This window comes from Leuresthes tenuis, unplaced genomic scaffold, assembly GCF_036924035.1.
Source record: "Leuresthes tenuis unplaced genomic scaffold, fLeuTen1.0.hap1 SCAF_22, whole genome shotgun sequence".
Classification (NCBI taxonomy): Eukaryota; Metazoa; Chordata; class Actinopteri; order Atheriniformes; family Atherinopsidae; genus Leuresthes; species Leuresthes tenuis.
In genome coordinates, this window is record NW_027325376.1 from 14,905,325 (window position 1) to 14,924,419 (window position 19,095).

At 40.3% G+C, this 19,095-nt stretch overlaps 1 protein-coding gene across 3 annotated transcripts; it reads right to left on the reverse strand.

Annotated features, from left to right (window-relative positions):
• Positions 1-355: 355 nt before the first annotated feature.
• On the reverse strand, positions 356-17,709 carry abcg2a (ATP-binding cassette, sub-family G (WHITE), member 2a). Of its 3 annotated transcripts, XM_072376300.1 has the most exons (20): positions 17,542-17,709; positions 16,544-16,604; positions 15,087-15,167; positions 14,895-15,001; positions 10,429-10,488; positions 10,114-10,228; positions 9,656-9,808; positions 8,968-9,125; positions 8,129-8,231; positions 7,962-8,010; positions 7,776-7,874; positions 6,900-6,998; positions 5,815-5,960; positions 5,600-5,682; positions 5,083-5,172; positions 3,724-3,848; positions 3,434-3,588; positions 2,447-2,536; positions 2,225-2,301; positions 356-891 (listed from the first exon to the last, which is right to left on the reverse strand). In XM_072376300.1, exons 3-20 carry the CDS (start codon positions 15,135-15,137, stop codon positions 744-746), a joined length of 1,908 nt encoding a protein of 635 aa, XP_072232401.1. In that variant the 5' UTR covers positions 15,138-15,167; positions 16,544-16,604; positions 17,542-17,709; the 3' UTR covers positions 356-743. The 3 variants fall into 3 exon arrangements, with proteins under 3 accessions (XP_072232401.1, XP_072232402.1, XP_072232400.1); XM_072376301.1 differs by lacking the exon at positions 17,542-17,709 and having other exon boundaries at positions 6,900-6,992; positions 16,544-16,956; XM_072376299.1 differs by lacking the exon at positions 17,542-17,709 and having other exon boundaries at positions 16,544-16,956.
• Between the last annotated feature and the right edge of the window lie 1,386 nt (positions 17,710-19,095).

Below are 19,095 nucleotides of genomic sequence, written 5' to 3' on the forward strand. Positions count from 1 at the left end.
AAAAAACCACAATAACACATTTGGTCAAACTTCTTTGAAATTTTTTTAGTTCTTTCACACAGACAAAAATGAGCTTTTCTCATGACTCTCCTCTGCGTAACTTTCAGCTTCAGCCCGCCCATCAGGATTTGTTCCCGATTGGTCCAAATTGAGAACACTTAACCCATCAAAAAAAGAGAAAAGAGTATCCCTTTAAGGAGGACTCTGGGTTTCTATTTCTGTTCCAGATCACTTCTGCTCAGCTGTACACATTCTCTTTCTAACAATATCTGTTAAAACAGATTTAACAGAGAATTTGCTGCTTCTCTTTTCTTTTTTTCCCTCCTGATAAATATTTTGTATTAAAAAAAAGCGGTTTTCAAATGAAAATTCTGTTTTATTTTGTACAAATTTATAAATACAAAATGATGATGCACTTGCGTGGCTCTGAGCTTTTAAAGTGCAATAATCAGGATACAGTTTAGATAATACACAACACAATGCGATACAGCCATTAACACGGAGTGAATAACTTCCTTTTCCACAATCTTCAGAAATAAGAAATATCATTTTGCACACACGTCATCTGACAGATCCCAGCTCATTTCATCACATGAATCAACTGGATGCCACTCTCGACCTAACTGAGGTAAAATTACAAATCATATCTTCAAAAAAAAAAAGGAAAAAAAAAAAGAAAATCAGTATTAAGTAGCACTTTTGCTGCAGAGCTTCCTGTCACAACTTCTGGTGATGATAAAGGTCTAGGTGAACTTCCTAATGAAGCGCAGTTTGAGGTACGTGATGATGAGGAAGCAGATGGTCATGATAATAAGAGCCAGATGATTCTGCCAGAGGCCCCAGGGGGAGTATTCGACGCCCTGCTCCTCCAGAAACGCCTCTCCTGTGCAGCTGGAGACAAACAAAGTTTATGTTATTGACAGCCTGAGAAGAGCTTTAACTGTTCAAGTAGGTGGGCAGTGATTGGCTGGCAGATTCACCTTTTTTAAAGGGAACACAGTATGCTCTGTTTTCATAAGCTGACACAATATCCTAAGGTCTTAATAAAATGTTGGTGACATGCTTTTATCAAAATAACAGACACAGTACAGTGTGTACAGCGTATTTTCCACCTCTATTCAAATGGATCATTTTAGGGTGTGGAATGACCCACTTGACTCCACTTAGCCCCTCTCTTCCTCAGGGTCTTCCTGTTTAGAAACCTGTAGTACTTAATAACCCTTATATAAGAGGTCAGACCACTCATCAAACTGAAAAACACTTTGCTGGCAATTTCACTGCACAGCTACTTTCTACTATTCACAGCTACTTACATTTCCAACATCTGCAGCTGGGTCACAGACAGCTGGTAGGCTATCGGTCTCGCTTTTAGGGGAAAATCTGCGAGGTGTGCTTAAAAGTCACGCGTTTTACGGTCGAAGATGTTAAAACACGCAACATATAACGTAAATATATCTGACCGGTTAATACTGAGAATATATATCATAATTCCTCCGTCATATATCGCTCCATAAATTCCGGACTTCCCTGTGTTCCTCTGCATTTTGTTTAAAACTGCTGCTAATTTGGTCAATATTTCCTCTTAGCACACTTGTTTCTTCACTTTAGTGAACTGTATAATGTACAAAGAGATTTGATGTCTGTAGTAACGAAAAAAGCAAAAGCAAAAAAATGTCAACTTTCCACTTCTGAGGAGAAGCTGAAGTTAGGCAAAGACACAGTGATGGAGTGATGTATGCTTCCTCTGCAGACCTGAACAGCTCACTGAATGACACATTTTCAGATATATTGAGACAAAACGTAGGACAATAGCATCCCACTGTTTGTGGTGACTGGAAGACATATATTAACCCTTATTCTTGAGAAACCTCGTCTCAATAGCTAGAGATTATGAGATTTAAAAAACAGTTTCAAGCATAGCTGCTCCTAGCTTCCGTAATAAACAGTAGCTTACCAGCTAACAAACCGGGTAACATTTATCTAAAAAGTAACACTAACCATGTGAAAAAGAGAGCACAGCCTCTTTGGTTTCTGATTTGTAAATTAGGTAAACACAACCTCAGAGGGAGAACAACACATGCTGGTGTGTACATTGATGAGCAATCAGTGTGGCAATCTGCTGATCTCTGACAGCACTGCGTAGCGGTTACTGTTGGACCAGAGACACCACATCAGGCGTTAGTATCACTGCTCGGCTTTTTGTGAGTGTGTCAGCGTTTCTTACGAGGATCCTGGAGGAATGGAGGAGCTATTCAACTCCTTGCAGAAATTCAGCCCGGGGAACTCATTAGCCTGCAGAGCCTGCAGAGGGAGACAGATCAATCGACATGAACATTATCTTGTTGCACCGAGCTTTAAACGTGTATCTTTTAATTCCCAGATATCATCCCACAGGGTGATTAACTATCTATTGAGGGCAAATTAGAATGTAGGTATGCATACTTACACTGAGGCCGTATCTGGGTATACTGAGGTATTTTAACCAAGCAAGCCAGCTGACGATGGAGGGAAGATTCACCAACAAGCCTGCAAAGATCTACAGAAAATATGAGAAATAAGTAGGCAGTACGCATGGGAGGGTTGCATGATAAAAATGGAGATCAGTTCACTTGTATTCCACTCCCTCTTCTTTTTAAAACAACTCAAAAGTGCGCTGGTCTATCTCTAAAAACAAAAAACAGCGTTGTTTTAATAATTGCCATGACGGTTTTATTTTTCTTGTGTGAGTACTACACTCTGCTATATGATGTGAATGAAGTTTGTAACAATCAATAGAGTCCTTAGCTTCCTTTAGACATTCATCAAAAGCAGCACATCGTCATATGGGAACATCCATAATCAATACATCGAACAGGCTGAAGCAATCTCAGCTTCAGTTTCGATACTCAAGGCAAACACATTCAGCTCTGTTTTTTCGATTTAGGATCATCTCAAAAATCAGGTCTATGTGTGCTTGTCTTGACTATTGTAATTCACTGTACTCCGGTATTAGTCAGTTGGTTCAAAACACTGCAGCGACACTCATTACAAGGGCCAAAGTGTTCGATTTCCCTGAAAGTTGCTGGCAGGCAGAGACGATTGATTAGAGCGATCAACGTTTACTGAGTCATTTAACGTTTGATAAAATAAATGTGTCATAGAGAATAAAAGATGCCTTTAATCACCTGCTGGTTAACGTACAGCCTAAAAGGAAACATTTTCATCAATATTCACAGACTTCAATTCACAATTGAAGACTGTGTTGTTGCTTGGGATCCAAACACTAGTGTTTTCCTGTCAGCCACACTAAGGTGGGTATTTATGCTGCCTGCCCTGCTGGATCTGAGTGATGATCATGATTTCAGCTGAAGACTGAAGGGAAAATTGGATTGCACAAGCATAAAGTAATAGCTTCTTTAGTGTGCGCCGTTTTATGTAGATGCGCGGGTTTCACCATCATAAAGACGCAGGTGATGGTCATGAAGATGTTGGCGATGGCCACCACCGTCTGGTCGGCTGAGATCGCGAAGGCCATGGAGGTGGCGGTGTAGGCGACCAGAGCAACGGTTAACATGAAGGTGAAGAAGGCCGCGACTGTGGCCTTCAGACCTGCAAACAGGCAAAAATGTGCGCCTAACTAACAAAGTCTGTAAAAACGTCTACAAAACAAAAGAGATTCATTCAAAAGTAGCAGTAGTACATATGGAAATAGTTTTTTCTTTGGTTTGTTTGTCTTCTACACACCGATCATGAAGTAAGCAACACAGCTGAAGACGATGGCGGGGATGGTTCTCAGTGTGATGATGTCAGACAGGATCTTACACAGGAAATACACAGAAACCCTGTAGTAACCGCTGATATACTCATGACTGCAGGCAAAGAAAAAACAATTGAAAAGTTGTAAGATTTAAAAGTATTCCATGAAAACATACAAAACAAAGACATGCATCGCTGGGATGTTTGAATTTCTTTTTTTGTGCAAATGTATGTATCTATTGTGTAATCATTAAACGAAAAACGTTAAACTGGCACGTGTTTCGCTTCAAAGTGTTTAAAAACGAGGTGTTTTCATCAGAGGATGTTGTAGATTTCACTGCTGTCCTGTAGAGGGCAGCAAAGCGAGACGTGAGCATTGATATCAATCCGACCACTGTGTGTGAAGCTGGTGTTGGGACTACTTCTTGCTGTTCTTGTTCAAACAGTTTAAGCTCATTACAAAATCTCAGAGCCATCACACTGCTGTTCACGCTCCGTTTTTAACTTAAATGCTTCGAGGGAATAGTTGTCACAGACATTACGAAGTCTAATTTTGCCCTTTGAACAGAGCCAAGCTACTGGTTGTTCTGGTTCTGGGATTTTATTTCACTATTCTAACCAGGTCATAAAGACATGAGACTGATGTTGAAACATATGGCCCATGCTTACAGCAAAAGCAGAGCTAAAAAAAAGCGAGCTTTGTGGGGTCTTAAATGAAATAGAAAGCAGGGGTTTAAACAGATTTATGCCAATACAAAGAGCACACACTGATATTGATTTTCCCTAATCTAATTCTTGGAAAGAATGTGAGGCTGCTGCCCCCCCCAAACAAATTCCTGAAACCAACTGTAAACAAGGAAGATTGTTAATCTTCACAATCTAAAATCAGAATACCCACAGCTGTTTGTTAACGCTGTAAGATTAACTAATAATAATCACACACGGATAAAAATGTTTTTACTAATTGGTGACCTTGTGGGGACCTGATATCTGTCCCCAGCTGGTCCCCACAGTGTTTACTCACATGTTGAGCACAGATTGGCCTCTTTTTTTTTTTAACCTACAGAATGAAAGTAAAAGTTCAACAATTCTAGTGACGTTTCACATCCCTTTCAATAGTTAACTTTGACTTGATTAATCCCAAGATGACTTCCCAAGATGGATACCAAGTCCCCACAATGTCACTGTTAAAAAGTTTTGTCAATTTGACCTGGTTCTTCTCATCCTGACTAAAGAGGTACATAAAAAAATACCTCCAAAAATCTTGAATAACTCATTAAAGGGCTGGTTTCCAAAAACCTGCACCATGTCCTCATAAGTGTACATATGTTAGTGTGTCAGACCCACGTGAAAAGTTTCCTCTCTGAGATGAAGAGTTCAGCAGCCGACAGCGAGCTGAACATCTGATTCACAACGATGAAGAAGAGAGCGCCAACCCTGAAAACAACCATCCAGTAAACGACCTGACACAGTACAGACTCGAGCACACAACAAATTCAATTACGTAATTCACTTTGAGCACATGTGATACATCCATTTTTACACACACTGGCTGGCACACACTGTAACCATTAGCAGTATTTCAGCTATGTCTACAGTTATGTGTACTGCTGCTTTCAGTTCTTCAGCAAGTATTTGATCTGTTTATTGTTTGCGAGACTTCTTGTTTGAATGAATTTTAAAGATATTTCGGGGCGGTATCTTTAAAAGCCTCATTTGGCTTCTAGCCTGTCCTGTAAAACGTGTTTGCATGGGCTGCAGGTTGTCTGTGATGTGCGAATGATGTGAAATAAACATAAAAAAAAAAGAACAGAGGTACCCACAGTATCAGCGCTGCTCAACTGGTAAATGAAGGAGTAGATACCTGTTCTGTATGCCACTCTGATCGTCATTGACGTTGAAGAAAAGGGCTCCGACAACCAGAGCGAGGAAGAGCGTCACTGCAACCTGAACGACATGAAGATGCAATGATTAAAACAAGCTACGACAGTGAATTTGCAGCCACCACAACAACTGAATGTTACAGTTACAAACTTTAAGCGTCCGATATCGGCCAATCAGCTTGCTCTGTTTGCCTACCTGAGCGATGGAGGTCTGAGGGTTGAGCAGGAGGTTGCGGATTGTTCTCTTGAGAACCCATCTGAACTGGGTCAGGAAACCGGTGTTGTAGGTGATGGTTCTGGTGCGAGCAGAGGGGGTTGCCTGCTTTCCCTGAACAATCCTTTCTGAGACACAGAAGGTGCAACAAATTCGTTCACAGCAAACATCTCTGCAAGTTCTTTCCTCAGTTCATGTTTATGTTCATTAGGTGTCCCGTAAAGTCTTAGTTTTGAGGAAATTGAATCTCCATGAAGTTTTTTTTTACCATTTATGATCAAATTATAATATAATTGTTTATCATTATCATTATACAACCTGAATTCAAACACTTTCAGTGTCTCCGTTATCTTTGTCTCTGTGGTTGCTCAGTTTTGCAAGCACTGTGTTTGCCACTCAAAGGACTACAAAAGTAAGATAAAATCTCGTTTGAGACACTTTTTCTCTTACATTAAGCTGAGGTCAAGTTAAAAAAACATGATAGCTTGCAATCTCAGCGCTGTCAGAAAATTTGTGGTTTGAGCACAAATTCGGCTGTATTTCTACACTCTTACGCTTAACAGCTTTTACAAAAATCAACTCTTATGTGGGTGTTTGGCATCTCTGTGCATGTCTGTGGCCATGAACAGTCTGTTCTTATTTTGTTTAATTTTGCCCCTCCAAAGGACATTACTATTGTTTCTATTTTTTTTTGTGTCTTTTGCACTTCTTTGATGTCATTCTATCTCCTTGATTTCACATATCTTCGTCTTTTTTGTATTTTACAGTATTTATGGGTGCTTTCTGTGTCTTTCTGATCATTTTACCTCTTGTCTCCATTAGTGTCTCTTCGTGGTCATTTTGTCGGCGTCTCCTTGTGGTTGCTTTGTCTCTATGCTTGTTTAGTGTCGCCGTGCGGCCGTATCGCGTCTTCTATTTTTCTTTTAACTACACCTAGCAGGGATCTGATGGACTTTACTTCAGATGTTGCTCTTTTGTGTCAAGAATCTTAAAAATGTTATTGGTAGAGACTTCAGCACACTTTAAAAGGAGTTTTGGACCTAAAACTGAAACCTTTTTGTACTTACCCAGCTCTGCTTTGGTTTGTTTGAAGAATTGGCAATTTCTGTACTCCTCCACCAGTTTGTCCTCGATTCCTCTTCTGGACAACGACACGGAGTCTGCATCTGGTCATGGACAAAGAAAGATTGAAGTCAGATAACCAAGTCCAAATGATAGGGTCTGAATGACAGTCATTAGAGGGTTGAAGGGCCCAGAAACAGGGGAGAGCTTTGCATTTCTACTTTGCCAAGATTTGGTTTGATTTAATCTTTGCCAAACAGTTTCATTTCAAGCCTTTTGTGTGCAATCTAGATGACAACGTTGGTTTGCCTGGATAATCGTCATTATTTTTTCCTCAGGGAACACTCCCTACAGTTTTATTCAGCAAAAATATTTTTTCTTTCTGCAATGTTTTAAATAGGATTATAGGAAATCAAGTTGAACTGCTCTTTGCAGCGCTCCCTAGTGTGTAAACGAGAACAGAAGAGCTAATGATGAAATCTGGAGAACAAAAAGAAATTACCTAAAAACTGAACTGACCTTAATGAAGTTTTATAAAAGGGTCTATAAAAAGGGTGGTTAAACACACAGAGTCCGCTTTAAACTGCTCCCCTTCCTGTTATCAGTCACAGCCTGATAACTCCTCCTACCTTTTCCTACTTTGCTTTGTTCTGCTGAAGGATCCAGTGACTATTTTCACTTTGAGAAGCCAGAGGATTTCACAAAACGCTGGACCTCAGCTGCTATGGCCATGGCTGGAGAAAAGCTAAGGGTTGTTGCAACTTCCTACAACTACAATGGGATTTCTAAAGGTTTATCTTGTTCAAAATCCGAACTGCCTCAGCTGAAAACGTCCAGTGTTTTCACCGTCTCCTGCGAATCCTGAAAAACGCCAAACCCACCTTCTTCGTCCATGTTATTGTAAACGACGGCGGTCGAGTCTCCGTTGATAACATCCAAGAAGAAGTCAGCAGGGTTGTTGTGGGCCTCGCAGGTGTATCCTTGAAAACAGTTCCCCAGCTGAGTTACAAAACATCCCCAAATATTCAATATCGCTTTGAAAATGTCACACAAGTTCACATTCTTACCGATGTCTGAAAAGTACTCCAGAGCTGTCTGTGCCGGGCCGTGGTAAACCTGACCATTGTAACGACACATTCAACGGTTAAAATGATAAACATGGTTCTTTCCATAAAAAATTTAAAAAAATCACTGAACAAATCACTGAAAATCTAAAAACAGAGGCTGTGGTGACCTGTTTGCCGCTGACCAGCAGAGTGAGACTGTCAAACAGGCGGTAGATGGTGTATCGAGGCTGATGGATGGACAGGATGATGGTGCGGCCGTTGTTCGCCATCCTACAGAATTGGAAAGGATAAAGAAACGTGGATTTAACTCAAATTCAATGTTTTAAGTATTTTGGATGATATTTCCTTTGCTGTATGTCACCTATACACTCCTATTTGTTCAAGCACTAGCAAAAAAGTTGTTTTGTAGGTTCATTTTAGGTTTTTTTTTTTATTTCATGGAGTGCAATTGAAAACAGTTCCATCGTTCTAATATCACTGGAATAAAAAAAAAAAACGAGCTTTTGTTGGAAGTATCACCAAAAAAGTACTCTGTGCTCCTTCATATGAGCAATTAAATGTCAAAAATTGCCCAAAGTACCAGTAAACTCAAAAGGAAAACCTTCCAACCAGGACTGTTTTAGGGCATAATATATCCCCCAGACGTCATGTAGTCTCTAGTCACTGTGGTGGTAAAAACAGAATAAACTGGGACCTTCTAAAAGTCAATGCTGTCAGGTTTTATTGTAAAAGTGGCCAGATGTTGAGAAATTGTAAGCAACCCTCTGATGTTAAACACAGTCCACAGCGCTTATTTGTAGCTTAAGGACAAAAGGTTTGGAGAATACAGATTTATTTTTAATCTTTTAGTTGCTGTTTTTGGATGTGGAACTGAGAACTTCTGAGCCGACTTTGGGACATACCTTGCACAGGATGGGTTAGGGTTAGGGTTTCAGGGCTGGTGTTAGAATCAGGTTTAGCGGGGATGCTCGCAGCGACAGGAGTGCGAATGTGTGGGTGTGTTCACCTCTTCAGCAGCAGCAGCACAGAGTTAGCTGTGCTGGCGTCGAGGCCCGTTGTGGGTTCGTCCAGGAAAAGGACCGACGGGTCGATGATCAACTCCATGCCGATGTTCGTCCTCTTCCTCTCCCCACCGGAGATCCCGCGAATCAGCTGAGTGCCAACCTGCACAAAAACAGGTATCACACTTTATGGTCTTCCCTTTCAGTCAGCATTTCAATTCTTTGTGTTTTTCCTACCTCTCCTTTTCCTTTTGTTTTAGATTTTTTCATGTGTCTTTGATCCCATCCCTCGTCACCATTTACTTACTTATTAATGTTATATTTTCTGTCTGTGGCTCCTCGCCTTCCATGATCTTTTATGTACCTTTCTTGACCGTTTCTTTCCTTTTAGCCTTTTATTCTTTTATGTTGTACCTTCTGGAATGATCAGTGTACAACTTGCATGCTTTTTTTTTACTTTTCTTTTTTTTTCCATTATGTTTTTGTTTTCATCTCATGGCTTTTCTGTCTTATAAATAACTTTTTTGTATCTGTGTCATGGTTCTTGGGCTTTTTTGTCCCTCATCCTCTTTTAATTACTAACTTACTGTCTCCTTTGACCTTTTCGGTGTTACCGCCTATGTTGTTGCTAATCTTTTCTCCTATTTTTCTTTCTTTGTGCTCACTTTGTCTTTTGCGAACTCTCTTCCTCACCTTGGAGTCAGCCACCTTTCCCAGTCCCAGTTCCTGGATCAGCCTGTTGACTTTCTGCTCTTTCTCCTCCTGAGTGATGCTTGATGGAAGACGGAGAGCCGCTGAGAAACTAAAGTTTTCTCGGACAGTGAGAGTTCCCATCACGACGTCGTCCTGCAGACAGGAAGCTGCGGCTTAAAACTAACATATAAAAACTCAAACATTTACACAATCCTGGATGAACATTTCGTTCAACAACATCTTTCCACATTGAATTTCATTTCCTTTCCTCTGATTTATGACCTCAGAGTCTCTAAAACATTTTTTTTTTTAAATCAGACTAAAACAGATTTGGGCGAAGCTGGTCTTATTGTTGCAGGCAGCCTCTTCCTTCCAGGAAACGCTCCTGAATCAAAGAAATTCTGGGCTGGCTGCTGCAGGTCTCACTTCCTGCCTGACTTCCTGCTCGCTGAACCCACCTGCACCACATATCCAGACAGACACTTGAAGTTCGGAGGCTGAGGAGCTCCGTCGATCAGGACTTCTCCTAACAGGCCCGAAGGGTCTTTTCTGGCAGCCAAAACGTCCAGAAACCTGAAGGAAAAACAGATCAGGGAAGCCTGGTTTAGAGACTGGAAATACAGAATCAGCAAGGGAGCTAAGAGATGAACAAACTGCTAACACTAACAGATGAGCGATGGTTGGTGAATTTCTAAATCTGAATGAAAACTTGACTCGTATTCGCATATGTCTTCAACATTTTCTCTCATAAGAAACATATTTGCAGCACTCACGATGACTTGCCGCTTCCCGTCGCTCCCATGATGGCGTTCAGGCCTGGTTTCATGAACCCACTGAGAAACACAGAGGAAACATTAACAGCAGGGAAAAGCTATCATCATATACAGCGACAGTGTCCATTATATTACTGTACAGTACCAGACCCCCCCACAAATAAAAAATACGATCCTGTTTACATTCTTCCAAGGTGCCTCCTTTCGCTTTGAATCCAGCTTTACATAATTCAACTTTTATCACATGATCATGTTGTGGTCAGGTCAGTGTGGTGGAAATATTTTGTAAGCCAAAAATATTATTTTATATATATTATTATTAATATATATTATTAATTCACCATCACGTGAACCACAGGCTGAATCCACCTTTCACTCTGTCAATGATTACACAGACTGTAAAATACAAAAGATACCGGTGCGTGCCTATAAACTGCCTGCATGTGAGCGCACAGCGCCCTTTGACCAGTTAAGAGTTTCCATAACATTCACACTATAAGAAGACGTTTTAGTCAAGTACCAGTCACCTGCTCATACTTCAGCCATACAGCAATCACCAAGCCCTTGCCTCACTTCTGAATTGTCACATTCCTTGACTTCTCACATCTTTGTCCCTCCCATCAGAGGGAGAGGAGGCGAGGTATCAGTCACACGTAAAACTGAGATTTCTTCAATTCAGAGCCAAAATGCTAAACCGACGTCAATCAAATACGACGTGTGACAGAACAGGATCGTCTAAGAAACTGTTTGTGTTGCAACATACCGCTGTATAACCTTATCTGTCAGGTTTTCACTTCATCTGTTTGGGATGTCGCATGAATTATTCTCAACTCTGGATTATTCTGAGGCTGTTGGATCATTCGGTTAACCCGACACACAACTGATGCAAACCGCTTTCAGCAACAGAACAAGATCATTGAAAAGAGGAGAAATATCAGTAAATGACTGTTGAATGATTTGTCACTCTGGACAAATTTTGAATCTGCCAACTAAAAACTCAGGTTATTATCACATTTAAAACATTTAAATGGAAGGGCACATCATACACATATGCTGAAGCAAACCGATGACATAACAAAGGTGATTTAGAAGCTTTACTTTTCATTTCTGATCAACATTTAATTATCTTTTGCCGACACTGACGAAGATCTCCTGCTGAAAGAACAGAATGATTTCCGCTCTTTAGAGGTGCTTCTTTTGCCTGCACATCTCTGCATTTCCTCAGTTTTTTTTCTCCCACGTTTCTTAACGGTGACGCAGTTTTAGTTCTGCATTACTGGGAGGTTAAAACCGGATAATTAGCACCAAGTTGTGTTATTTTTCGAGGAACTGAAACCGTTTTTTTTTTTCCACCACCTCAGCAAACTGAGAAAGCAGTGCCAGCTTAGTTGAAGCAGTTTTGAAACACTATGACAACACCTCCCCCCCACCAACATGTCAAATCATCCAGTCGGCAAAGTCATACATTGCTATCGTGACGCTGCAGTTTTTCCCTCTCCTCCTTTATGATGGCTCTCTCTTTCGCCTTTTTAACCTCAGTTAATTCTTCTCTCATTTTTCATTTACACATTAAATCCTCTGGCAAAAATGACAGATTCACCACATTTGGAGGATGTTCATTCGGGTTTTGGACATTAAAAACCAAATGAGAATGGCGGCCATGGACGATTCTTTCACTTTAACCTCTCAGCCTTTCATGGACATTTTTCCAATCTTTTTGCTGATTCTGATTGCTGTTGTGCAACACTAATCACTCATCATTTGAACTTTTCACAGCCTCTGACATATGCAGGGAGATGACTTCCCTTTGTCCAAATATCATTTTGTCAGCAAATCTCTGAAAACATGACAAAATGAATAAATATGAATATGAATATGAATATGAATATGAATAAATTAATTCCAGCTCTAGAACTATGACAAGACATTCACGATCACATAAAGATGAGGATAGAAATACACCTTGGGTGACGAAGGAACGGCGTGGAAAGGTGTCACAGCAGCCAGCTTCATTGTCAAGAGAACAGATTCATTAAAGCACAGGCTGAACCTACCTTCAACTCTGTCAATGATTACACACGTAGGGGTATATTACCAAAGATACAAGCCACTACAGATTATGAATAGGAAATTCAAACCATAAAGTATTTGTAAAGAGACATAAAGTGCCCTTTGACTGATTACAGCTTTCATAACATTCGCACGCACACACACATAGAAAATTCTATTTTCACAACACTGTACAATCAAATACTAATCACCTGCTGGTGATTGAGCCACAAAGCAAACATTTGAACTAAAATGAAGAAAAAACTCCAAGGCACTCTTTTCAAAAGACTAATCAAAATGCTTTTTTTCTCCATGGCATAAGCATACCGACCCCTGCAGCATACAAGCCTTCATTTGGGAGTCAATCCGACTTAATGGGTTCTTAGAGTCTATGACTTGCTGGTAAGTTCTGACACCAGTGGAGCAAAGGCTTGGACTGAACTTTATCCTGAGTGTTCAGTTCTGGATTTATCAGAGAAGAGCAACACTAACACTATGGTAGAGACCAACATGACAATCAAGAAAATCCATCCTTAAGTTTTTGAGACATTTCAGTCGAAACAACTGAAGGCTGAAAAGTCAGTCACCAAATCTTGTGAGAATCGTGACTGACTGAGTAAAATGTTGAGATGTTTCAGTTTTGGACCAAAGAACATTACCATTTGTACAGCCGCACATTTGCATTGACTGTTCTTAAAGGAAAAGTGAAGTAATTTAAATTTTTATTGTCGTCTAAATGACTAGTAGGGACAAAAATGTTTTAAACCTGTCCAATTTTACGGCAGAACAGCTGGAAACCAGAACTATGCCGCGAGTAGAAGGTGGAAATTTCTTGGCTGCTGGTTGTAGTATTCTCTCTTAATACCAGACAAATTCCCATTTTTTTGCCTCTTGCACTCATTTATATCCTAAAAGACAGGAACATACTGTAGGCTCCAGATTCATCTTTAGTATGCTTGCAGATCTAGTGGTTATCTTGAAGTTACTAAAATCCAAAGTCAACAAGCTTCTGTGACTTTAACACTTGAACTTTCTCACATCGTGAAGCTGCAAAGGTATCGAGGCAGGTCAACATCCTGCCGCTGTGCCTGTTTGTTGGTTTAAGCTCAGAGTTATTGTCCTCTGACAACGTTATGTATGTACATATGTGTGTGTTCCAGAAGCAAAGTGGAAACCTGAGTCTCCCCACCAATGAAACTTCCTTCCTCAAAACATGTGAGAGCATTTGATCCAGAACAGGCTTGATCGTGTCACGTTTGCTTCCCAGGTGGGCCAACGATGGCACGTAGACGAACAAACACACAATAACTGTTAATGAAGATTGTGGAACATCGGTTTACCAAACTGACGGCATACCCCACCTTCTCAGGAAGGAATAGAATTTATGCAACTACTGCACCATGACTGCATATAACAAAACTGTACAACACTGACACCAGTCTTATGTAAACCACTCATGTCTTGTGGAGCAGGAGCTTTTGAACTAGAAGAGTGTACCGTATGTACAACAATATAGCAGAAACAGTATGTCAGTATTTTGGACTGCATATTACGATAAAGTCTGTTACAGGTTGGGTCAAATGGTCCTACGCCATTTTACACCAAATGTGTAAGTAAAAGTGTGTTTCTGTAAAAAAAATGTGAGATGAGCCCACTCTTGCAGCACCACAATGAAATCTCAATCACAATCTCATCACGACAGAATGCTGATCTAAGACGTGTTAGACGGTGTTCAAGGTTTTTTTTTTGACTGAAACAAAATTTTACTATGATATGTGGCACAAGCGTAACCAAGAGTTGATACTACAGCTTAGTACGACAGTTTCATTTCCTCAATTGATCATTTAAGTCGTGGCAACTAAATAGAACAGCAGGAAATAGTTTCAAAATGCTGTAACTCAAGCACGTGGTGGAGCTGGAGCTAAATGGCTTCGAAATTTTATCGCTGTGTCATGGTCTCCTACGTAGAAAAGCGTCTCTAATGCCTTCTGAAATACAGCCTTTGATTCAAGCCTTAGCTCTCACGTGTAATTTCTTCTCAAACACCAGGATGAACGACCTTTCGCTTACATATGCCATTGCAGAAAGAATATTTGGATGCTTTTTCCAAGGCAAAATAAAGATTCTGTGGGCCAATAAAGGAAGCTTCTTTTACTTTCAGATGTTATTTCTCCCCTTTCGCTCTGTCAAAACTGACAAAGATATGGCAAGATAAGACATTTTCACTTATTCTCAACCAAAACGTCCCTGTTGGTGTCTTCTTAGTTTTCACCAAAGAAGCTGGCTTTACTCTTCACTTTCTTTAACTCTAATGAGGGCTTTAAGAAATCAATTTAAACATAACACTTCTAAGATGATTAATGGTCCATTGTGCTCCCCTGACCCCACGTTTTGGACACAGCGTACAGTGTACTCACTTGAGATCAACGAGGATGTCTTTGGTCGTGGTCTTCCGGGAGAAACAGCCCCTTCTCTGTTTCACTTTGTAGTAAATATTGTGGAAACTGACAGTGGCGCCATACTTCTGTTGGTTTGAAAAGTAGTTAATTCACCCCAAGACATCCTCTGTTACTAAAGTGCATAATGCCGGAGTGAAAAGAGGAAGTTACCTTGTGTTTGGAGTCTCCATTTAGCCCAGTCTCGGTCATCGTGTGTGACATCCTTCTCACTGTCCTCCGGCACCCAAAGCACTGGAGAAACACTTTATATTAACACTTCATTTACATTAAGGTGGATCATTAGAATAAATAAAAGATTTTCTGCAAATGCACAAGTGGTGTGGCTGAATGAATCCCAGCTATTTTCACAGGTAAACATCAGAGAAGAAAACATGTCTGACGAAGGAAACAGAACAGTATGTGAATGAGAGCAGCTTTTAGGTTAATTTGGTTGTATTATTGGACAGTAATGCTTTACTGTTTTTACAAAAAGATGCAAAGAGCGTGAACCTTGGAGGAGCGGAGCATGGTGATCCATTTGAGTTTAGTTGTGATTATATTCATTCAGAACGATTTGAACCCAAACCGCATTATTTGATAACAGCAGATTTTTCTGTGCATCTGCACCCGTTTTCTAAACACAGATGTAGTTTTGGGCACTGAAACCAAAGTTTTATGAGAATGCACTTAAAGGTTCAAATTTTCTCTGACTTCAGCTTCAATGTTCATACGTGGACTGGAAATCCAGAGGCTTTGTCATGCAACATCAGATATCTTCTTAGTTTATTCACAAATATAAATCAATCTCCCCACTGTTACTATGGCGATGGCTCGTTAACAAGACGTTTTATGTGTTTGTACATAAAAATACAGTTGCAAGCGGACTACATTAAGGAAGTGAGGAGTATTCTGCTACATAAACACCAGTTTTGGACTAGAACCATTGTATATTTATATCCTTTCCAAAAAGTACATTTATACTTCAAATCACTGATATTCTTAAACCACAACTTGCACTTTTAAGTGAAAAGAGAAATAATTACTGCAAATCTCAACGTTGCTTATTGGCAACTACAGATAGGCTGTGTTATATGCCCAAAAATGCAGCTCCTACATGAACAGTTCATGTTCAGTGTTGTTTTTCAAAGAGCAGACCTGTTGATTCCTGATATCTTTTAAAATGATTAAAAGCTTTCAGTGATGAGGGGGCAACTTTTGGCCACACGCTCCTGTACTTTAGCTTTAGAGTCTGTTTGCATTTCCATCCAGATTCAACAGAAAATGTGCATCAAGTTTGATAAAAACCTCTGCATTTTGGTTTTTGAACAAATAAGTAATACTTATTTTTCTGGTAAGGATTACTTTCACCTTTGAGAAGTCCCTTAGAATCTTCAATCACGTTGAAGCTGAGGCTTATGTGGGTGAAAACCCCTTCGAAAGGCTTCATGGTTTTTTTGTGTGTTAAAATGCCAAAACCCCAAAGCAGCTAAATCTAATTGTCTGTTTTCCCTCAGCGTAAACCATCCTCTACTCATTACATAAGTCATTACATAAGTTTAGACCTCAGACAAATCTGTTTGAAAAGATGCAAGCGGCTGCTAAAAAAAGTCAAATACGTTATTTCTTACCTGCTTAAGTCAGTCAATCCCAGTGAGAACGGCCACTTACAGACATCCAAACCACAGTACACTGAGGGGGAGAGTGCAGAGAGTCACACTGCAGAGATCAATGTGTGTTTGACAGAGAGAACAGTTTGTTTAGTGTACGGCAAGTGTGCGCATGTGTGTGTTTGGTAAGCCTGGTTTTATGACCAAGGCGTGATAAGATAAGTAGGGAGAAGGGCAACGCTGTCCGCAGCTTACTCCTCTTAAACTTCTGCATTCATCAGAAAAAGCACAGCAAAGAGTAAAAGTAAAGCTACTTAATGCTTCATACTCACATAACCAATTTATTACAGGCTTTTTGTCATTGTGATCATGTCTGCAGAACATTTTTGCCGAACAATAAAGCTTTGTTTGAAAGTAAATCTACCAGAGCTTTGGGTTACTCCAGTTTGTTCATGTTAAAATTATGATTAAACAGATACATTGACTTAGTATCACTTATCTTTCTCAGCAGTGCTTTATCTAACAAGACGCATTTTCTAACGCACAATCAGAGCACAGTATTACACTCACATAGTGATGATACATGAGAGACAGTTTATGGGATTTGTTATATTGCCAAAGGACACTTGACATGATCTCCCAGTTAAAGGATGATATGCCCTGAATTGTGAGCCATAAACTCCATTTCAACCACAGTTACCCTCAAGGTTCGGTCAGAATTTTGAAACTTTAGGGACACTTTTGACAACCCACCATCTTCTTGGTGTGGGCTCAGCTTCAAACCCTGTTACTGCTTGAACGTTTTTTCTTTTTTTTTGTTCTTTTTTGCCCATTCTGTCTCTGTGTTTTTTATGTAATGAGCTTTGTAAGAGTGAACAGTTTTACTAAATATAAATAATAAGAAAATAGAACTGAAATCTTTTCAGCAGAGGACATCTGAAGCCAATCAGGGGGCTTAAAAGTAAATGTTGATGATAATAAATCATGCGCTTGTGTTCTAATTAGCAGAATACTCTCACCATGCGTCTGCTCAGAAGCACAGCCCCCCCCCTCCCTTGTCCGGAGTCCTTCCTTTAGATCAGTGATGGTTAAATAATCAACACAATGACCATCACCGCAGCAGTCTGGCACACATCTGGCACGCCATAAAACACGTAGCGTTACCGTCAGACTTAAACGCCACGCTTTAGAAAGATCCTGATAAAAAAAAAAAAAATGAAAAAACAGGGCAGAAACCGTCCGCTATTCGAAACCAAACCCTACACCAGCAGGACGAGCTGATTTCTTGCGGTAAGCAGTGCAGTCTCGGCCGGAGCAGAAGAGGAGCGGGCGGGGACAGAGCAACGCTGAGTTTCCAGCCGCTTTTAAGCCGCGCAGGAAGTCACAGAAGCGCTCACATCCTGTTCAATCTAATTATGACCAAATGAATCACCAGAAAACCCATCCATCCGCTCGTTCTCTGTTCCCTGCCGTTTTAATTGTGACACTCGTGAAATCCAGGCGATCGGTGATCAACCTGGCCACGGTTCAGCCCGCACTTTTCATTATTTCTTATGCGAGTAAGACGTAAATCAGACACCTTCTCCACGCAGAGACTTTCACTACTCACGTATCGAAGTGACGGGAACTCTCACATCCCCACAACAGACCACCGGATGTTATTAGCCCGTTTTTCTTTATCATCTGCTGGAAAACTTTTGCTCTGTGATATTATGTGAGCACAACCAACTTAGAAAAAAAACCCAAAAACTATGCCACGTCCTGATCCATCCCATCACTTATTTAACTGTTGCCCGGAAAACATGAGGCACTTACAGCGAAGAATGGAAACACGTGCAGACGTGGAAACTCAGAAAATTTAGAAAAAACAGCTTGAAAGCCAATATTTGCTTTGAACACCTTTATTCTCCAACACAGCCTGGACCCTCTAATCCTAGCTTTCTTGTCATTGCTTTAAATAGTCTTCAGGAATAGTTCTCCAGGCTTCTTGAAGGACTTCCCAAAGCACTTGTTTCCTCTTTTGTTCCGTTCTCTGTCAGGATGAACCTACACTGCTTCAATAATGTTGAGGTCTGGGTTTTGGGGAGGATTCATCCCTCCATAAGACCTGTTGCCATTAATTTTCATTTGGCATACCCCAACCTTTTCTCTCTGTTTCCCTTCCTTAATAAGAGAGCATTTCTCACCCTCACTGCGGCAAAACTACAGCACGACCACTCAGAGGTAAAAAGCTCAGTCAAAATATGAGTTTTTTTCTAATAACAGACATGGCCATGATCAAAAATGGAAAAGTTTGAACTGCTCTCAGCCCGAATCAAGTCGTCATCATAAAATACAACAAATAATGGATTTGCGACATGCTTTTTTTTCTTAAAATATGACTTTTAAACATATTCATGAACATGTAATTGGGACATCTGACCACTGGAGGGCAATAAAACACCATCTACATTTGCAAGAACTGTGAATGTTTATTTTTAGTTTTAAATGGTCAGATGTTAGGAGAAGGAACTGCTCTTCTAGCATCATGTTGTTGTTTTACTGCCCCAAATAGACCAAGTCTTCAGTGATGT

Bases quoted from the DNA above. Each gene is read 5' to 3' on its own strand.
- abcg2a (XM_072376300.1), bottom strand. From the start codon at position 15,137: ATGTCACACACGATGACCGAGACTGGGCTAAATGGAGACTCCAAACAC. The intron at 9,126-9,655 runs GTGAGGAAGAGA...GTTTTTGTGCAG, and splicing joins GAAAGGTGGCTGACTCCAAG to GTTGGCACTCAGCTGATTCG. The intron at 7,875-7,961 runs GTAAGAATGTGA...ACTGTTTTCAAG, and splicing joins GGAGTACTTTTCAGACATCG to GATACACCTGCGAGGCCCAC.